Genomic DNA, 6,724 nt, shown 5'->3' on the forward strand with positions numbered 1-6,724 from the left:
GTTTCTTTTTACTTTGTAAACAAGTTTAGTTTTTTAGAGGGAATTCAACCATTTGGTCAACAACTGTAAAGTTGTTGTGGGGAACAAAAACACTTCTCTGAAGTCTTGTGTCATGCTCACCAAGTCCCTTTAAAGGCCAGAGTAAACTTTTTGCTTAATTATCTACATTTAAATTTACCTCTGACTAAACTAAGGGCATCAATGTGGGTGCATGTTGACATGCAAAAAAACAGGCATAAGATTGTCATTTTATTAAAAAAATGCCTTAAGCTTGTATTAGCTTGACGACCAAAATGTGAGTGGTTTCAAACTCACAGAGGTTGAACAAAAACAGGTCATTGTTAAGAGTGTTGCAGAAATGTTACCACGGTGTAATGTGTAGCAGACGCTGACAAGGAAGTGTGGATCCAAATGCAGGTTTATTGAGGATGGTCAGGTAAGTAATGGTCACAATCAAGAGCAAACAGATGTATGTAGGCAAACACAGAGTCGTAGTCGAATACACAGGGAGAAATAAACAAACAAAACAAAGGGTCAAACAAACGAGGGTCAAAAACATGGCAAGGCAAGGAAATTGCGTTGTAATGTTCACAATACTGTACAACAAGACTCAGCCTTGACGTGTGTGTGTGCACTGTATAAAAAGTCCACGTAATCAGTCTTTGACAATCCTCCAGCTGTGTGCTTGCAATCAAAGATCAGGAACTGGTGTGAGTGTGTTTAGTGCATGACTGGATCTGTAGTTCACGTAACAGCGGATTTGTAGTTTGTTAGCAAACTGTGTGTTTACCAGCAATCTGTGCAGGCTGGATCACTGGTGATCATGACAGAGCCCACACCAACCTCCCCAACCCCCACCCCTAAAGTGATTTGCAGAAGCTCCAAATACAGATCACGAGGGAGGTGGAGCGGAGGCGGAACAAGGGGAGGGACAAAGGGCCGGGACCATGCAGTGGAGGTATGTCTGGAGCGTGGATCTGCGGAGTGCCTGGAGTGTGGAGCTGCGGAGGACCTGGCGCGTGGAGCTGCGGAAGGCCTGGAGCGTGGAGCTGTGGAGGACCTAAAGCAGGCAGCTGTGAAGGGTGTGGAGCATGGAGCTGCGGAGGGCCTGGAGCGTAAAGCTGAAAAGGACGTGGAGTGTAGAGCTGCAGAGAGCCTGGAGCGTGGAGCTGAAGAGGACCTGGAGTGTGGAGCTGCAGAGGGCCTGGAGCGTGGAGCTGAAGAGGACCTGGAGCGTGGAGCTGCAGAGGACTCAGAACGGGGAGCTGCGAAGGGCATGGAGCATGGATCTGTGGAGGGCCTGGAGACCTTGGTTCAGGAAGCACTAGCAGTTCATCTAACCCCAGTGGGTCAGGAGGTTTAGGTTCAGGTCGCACTGGAAGTTCATTCAACCATAGTGGGTCAGGAGGCTTTGGTATAGCGGGCACTGGCAGTTTATTTAACCCTGGTGGATATGGAGGCTTAAGGCTGATTTAAACTTCTATAAGCGTACACGTATGCTACGTTGCAGACACATGGCCCTACGCCGTGGCCGTCGGCGTCGCTGACGTGCACTTCTCAAAAAATGTAACTACACATCGCAATGAGGCGTAGCGCAAGGTCTGTGATTGGTCAGCTTGGTAACGCTGACGAGTCTGGGCTGGACAGAGAGCCGCGCAAGCGGCACGACCCCAATGAAGGGATTGTTTACAAGTGTGGAGTACTGTGAAGGAGCTCCTGATGGAAAGTTTTGTTTTTTGTTTATCTCATAGTTAAAGTTGTTGCACGTTCGCCGGTTCCTGCCTCAAAATGAGCGAGTTTGAGCCACTTGTACATCCCGGAAGCGATCAGAAAGAACAAAACACAGGCGAAGAAACTCGACAGAGACACATTAACACCTCACTGCCCACTAGCATTTTGGAAGTGTTAATGAAGACCAACAGAGACAGCGCACAGAAGTATAAATGCACAGCTATGCTCGTTGCATGCGCCGTGGGTTACGCCGGTCACTTGACGCAGAAGTATAAACCAGGCTTTAGGTTAAGCGGGCACTGGCAGTTCATCCAACCCTGGTGGGTCAGGAGGTTTAGGTTCAAGGTGCACTGGCATATTATCCAACCCCATTGGGTCAGGAGGATTTTGTTTAGGAGTCACTGGCAGTTCATCAAACCCCAGTGGGTCAGGAGGCTTTGGTTCAGGGGGCAGGAGATGGCTCTGGCCTTTCATGGGACTCAGGAGGCAGCTCTAGCTTTTTGTGGGACTCAGGAGGGGGCTCTGGCCTTTCGTGGGACTTGGGTGGCAGCTCTGGTCTTTCATGGAACTCAGGAGGATCTGGCACCTCTAGAGGATCTGGCAGCTATGGCAGTGTCAGAGGGTCTGGCAGTGAAGGAGGGTCAGCAAATTTGTAGTTCATTAGCGAACTGTGTGTTTACCAGTGATCTGCACAGGTTGGATCACGTGGTGATCATGACACACGGCTTGCAGATTATTGAGCTGAAGCTTGACTACAAAATTAAATCACTCAACAAATATCTGTCAAAAAAAAAAATCGCAATTAGAGATTTTCCCTAAATCGCTCAGCCCTACCTGTTGAGTTATTTTGTTTTTCATTAAGCGCCATCTAATGTCAGGGAGTGATTTTGCACATCCACTTGGCTCACCACCAATGAAAAAAAACTTTGGTATGATTGCAGAATAACCTAGACGATAAGCATAAGCAAAAATGATCATGGTGTGCACAAATCTACCTTTTTATTAATAAAATGTAATTTAAAATTCATAAAAACAAGAATTTGTTGCTCTTTAACAATCTGTCACATTCATTTATTTTTCTTCAGCTTAGTTCCCCATTTAGCAAGGGTCACCACAGAGGAATGAACCACCAACTATTCCAGCATATGTTTTACGCAGTGGATGCCCTTCCAGCTGCAACCCAGTACTGGAAAAAACCCATACATTCACACTCACACACTCATACTCTACAGCCAATTTTTTTTACCCAATTATCCTATAGCTTATGTGTTCGAACTGTAGCGGAAACTGGAGCAAAACCCACGCGAACACAGGGAGAACTTGCAAACTCCACACAGAAATGCCAACTAGTCCAGGCAGAACTTGAGCCAGCAACCTTCTTGCTTTAAGGCCACAGTGCTGACCACTGAGCAAACATGCCACCCTATGTTAAATTATAAAGTGAAACCACTTAGCACTAGTTGAACACTTAATATATCTCAACTTACACCCAGATCAAGTGTTTAAATAAATATAAATTTTTTAAATGAAGCATTTTCTTCTTCAACCATATATTAACTATGTGACAACTGAAGCATTCGATAGTCTTTTATGAAAAAAAGTCAAAAATGTATGCTGTGGCTGATCTACAAAAAGTGTTGTAGATATTTGTGAAATGTCTCTCTTGATAGGTCTGGCCTCAGGGAGTTCACAGGCCTCAGTATCCAATCTCTGCCCTCCGCCTCGCTTCATTTCCTTCACAATTTGTCGTTGTTTAAAAATAGCGTGCACACCCTCCCTCCCTCACACAGACCACACAGTTTAGCAGGTAGATTTGAGAAGGTCACATTTCCAGCACTGCTTCTGACTGACATCCACCATTATTGTCTGTCAGAACACAAGTTGGAGTTCGAGATGTGTCCCCTTGAAAGACAATTACACAACCAATAACTTTTGACTGATGGTTGGAATGCAGACTTCACATTACTCACTGGCATTTGTCGTTTTAGAAGAAACTAATTTGTACTGACTGACAGGCAACAAATTGAACCAAAGTATAATAACGCCGAAAGTATCCTGCTTATAAAAATTACAATGAAAAACATGCTACAGTGCTATGAAAGGCATAAGATTAGGAGTTGCTTTGTAGATACTAAGTTGCTCTTGTTGTTTTAAAGAGCCCCTATTATGGGTTTTTGGAAATGAGCTTCCATGCAGTGTGTGACACAGCTCTAAGGGAATGCAAACTGTAAGTGACCACTAAATCATTATATGCCTTTAAATAATTTTAGAGCATCAGAGCATGTCACGTGTTTCGGTAGCCTAGGGGACTAATAGGTTAATCAGGCTAGCAGGAGCGAAGAGAAGACACGTTGCTGTGCGATTTATGGAAAAAGGGAGGTTTAATCCTGCACAATTTATTTAATAGAACCCTTTGGGAAAGCGGAGCGAGGTATGTGAAGTTAATATTTAAGCCACATGAGTTCATTTGTATGTATATGTTAATCGTGAGCTCTGCCTTCTTATTAGTTGTTTCAAACTGTCGTTATATACTTCATTGTTTCACTTTCATATGTCGCTCTGTACATTATATCTTTATTTGTCGTATTATTCTGTATACAAGTTGTTTTTATTGATTTTTGTTGTTTCTTTGTGTAGTTTCACGGTGCTACGCAACGAAAGTTTAATGGCTCTCGTCTTGAGCATAATAAAGAATCAAGCACCCGTCAGAAACTCTCTGTCTCGTTCATGGAAACCAAAGGGCATCTACAGTGAAACTCGACGCTTAAAGGAACCACGCATCTGTTTCATCGAGACGAGGCTGGCAGCTGGCAGGGTCGTGACGTCATCGCACAGGCTGATCGGAGGCTGCAGTTACCCATACTAGTCGGAGGTGGCGCGCGTGCTGTCATTCACTGTTGCAGATACAGTGGGAGACTTTGAGTGGCAAGAGAGTTTAAGAACAACATATTCCTACGTAAGCAGCATCAAGTCATCTTGAACTTAGTAATTTTAATGCTTTAAAGGAAAAGCAAATATTTTATGGACATTTGAGTTAAAAGGTTAAATTTACAAAGGACTTTAAATAAAAGGAAATAAATAATGTTATAAAGAACATTTACTTCATAGTTTAAGATTTGAATTACATTATTTGAGTAGAATTTAAGAAAAAAAAAAAAAGAACTTAATTTATTTTATTTAGCATTAGAAAATTTACAATCAGTGTTAATGTTAGCTGTACTTATTTGAAAACTGACATTTCCTTGTTATTCCTGTTACAAGCTAATATTTTGGATGTCATATACTGCTGTTTGCATTTATATTGATCTTGTTTGCTAATTTATTTGGGTGCTTACGTGCTAGAGGTCTGGTGAGAGTGTTATTATTCACTGCTTAAGTTCCTCTTTAATTATGGAAGCTGTACACGCTGAAGAGGCTATGGAAGATACACATAGTACACATGAAGAAGCGCATGCAGTCAAACAAGCAGATGAAATGTCACTCCCAACAGTAGAAATAAGCAACCCAGTTGTGCAGCAGGTCAGATCAAGCACACGTGAAAGAAGCTTCACAGAAAGGGGTCTGGAAATGCGTGAACAGGAAGCCAAGCGACAAGAGAAAGCTTTCCATAAAGCTTATAACAGTTGGAAAGAGACTGCAAAAGATTGTAGATCAACATTAAAAATGTTCTGTTCACGTGAGAATCTAGAACAAATTCAGCAAGACATTCAAAATCAATGTAATCTAGCCCATCAGCATTATGAGCCAATATTGCGTAACCATGCTACATCTCCAGACATTGTCAATCGTATGGATGCTTGTGCTGCACTGACTGCTGAAATTATTGATCTTGTGAGTAAGCGGCTGGAGACAATAGGTGAAGATTACAATGAAGAGCTTGTGAAGGAAAGAGTGAGACAAGTCTTAAATAAAGATGAATATGGATCAATCTTTGGATGCACAAAAACAAACACAGTGATGTCAGAGTCATCGTTAGGATCAGGTAATCAGTCAAAGACCTCTTCCAAGATATCAAGTAAGCGAGCTGAAGCAGAAGCTGAACTTGCAGCAAAACAAGAGCAAGCTAAAGCTATGCAGGAAATCCATGATCAACAAGCAAAGCTTAATAAAATGGAGAGTGAATGGAAGCTTTCTGAAGCTAAAATGCTAGCAGAAATAAAGCAAAGAGAGGTAGAAATGCAGCTAAAGCTTGAAGAAGAAAGAAAACGGCTGCATCAGTTGCAAGTAGACAAGGAAGTAAAAGTAGCAGCAGCTCGTGTGAAAGTGTACAATGATCTTGAAGGGATCAGTCAATTTGGTGATAAAGAAATAGATTCTAGCATTCACAGATTTCAGTTAAACCCAGAAGCTGAATTGTTCTTGCCTCAGCAAACATTCAAGGCAGAGCATGAAGCCCAGCCATCTCAGAATAATGTTTCTTTAGCTCAAGCAATAGCAGACTCACTAAGCACACATCGACTGCCTGTGCCTGAACCCATGATCTTCGCTGGTGATCCATTGAAATTCATAGATTGGAAGATGTCCTTCATAGCTCTTATAGAAAGAAAGCCCCTCCCACCTGGTGAGAAGATGTTCTATCTTAAAAAGTACCTTGTTGGAGAAGCTCGTAAGGCTGTGGAGGGATATTTCTATAGAAATTCAGAGGATGCATACCATGGAGCATGGAAGGTCCTGCAAGATAGATATGGGAATTCATTCATACTACAAAAAGCCTTTAGAGACAAGCTGATGAGGTGGCCCAAAATTGGGATAAATGACCCACTGTCACTGCGAGACTTCACAGATTTCCTGCAAGGATGTGCTGAGGCAATGCCACACATTAAGGGATTATCTATTCTAAATGACTGTGAAGAAAACTACAAGCTACTAAAGAAACTTCCTGAATGGGTTGTACACAAGTGGAATCGAATTGTGACAGAAGAATTAGATGCATCAGGGGACTATCCAAGTTTCAAGTGTTTTACAGAGTTCTTGCAAAAGGAAACTAGAATAG

At 42.5% G+C, this 6,724-nt stretch overlaps 1 protein-coding gene across 1 annotated transcript; it reads left to right on the forward strand.

Moving 5' to 3' along the window:
• The first annotated feature begins 401 nt into the window (after positions 1-401).
• Positions 402-2,872, forward strand: LOC147838588 (uncharacterized). The gene is made up of 3 exons (XM_087304843.1): positions 402-469; positions 548-1,187; positions 1,257-2,872. Coding segments are annotated over exons 2-3 (366 nt in total). The 5' UTR covers positions 402-469; positions 548-823; the 3' UTR covers positions 1,259-2,872.
• The last annotated feature ends 3,852 nt before the right edge of the window (positions 2,873-6,724 follow it).

This window comes from Danio rerio, chromosome 22 (genome assembly GCF_052040795.2).
Source record: "Danio rerio strain M-AB ecotype USA chromosome 22, GRCz13ab, whole genome shotgun sequence".
NCBI classification, from domain to species: domain Eukaryota; kingdom Metazoa; phylum Chordata; class Actinopteri; order Cypriniformes; family Danionidae; genus Danio; species Danio rerio.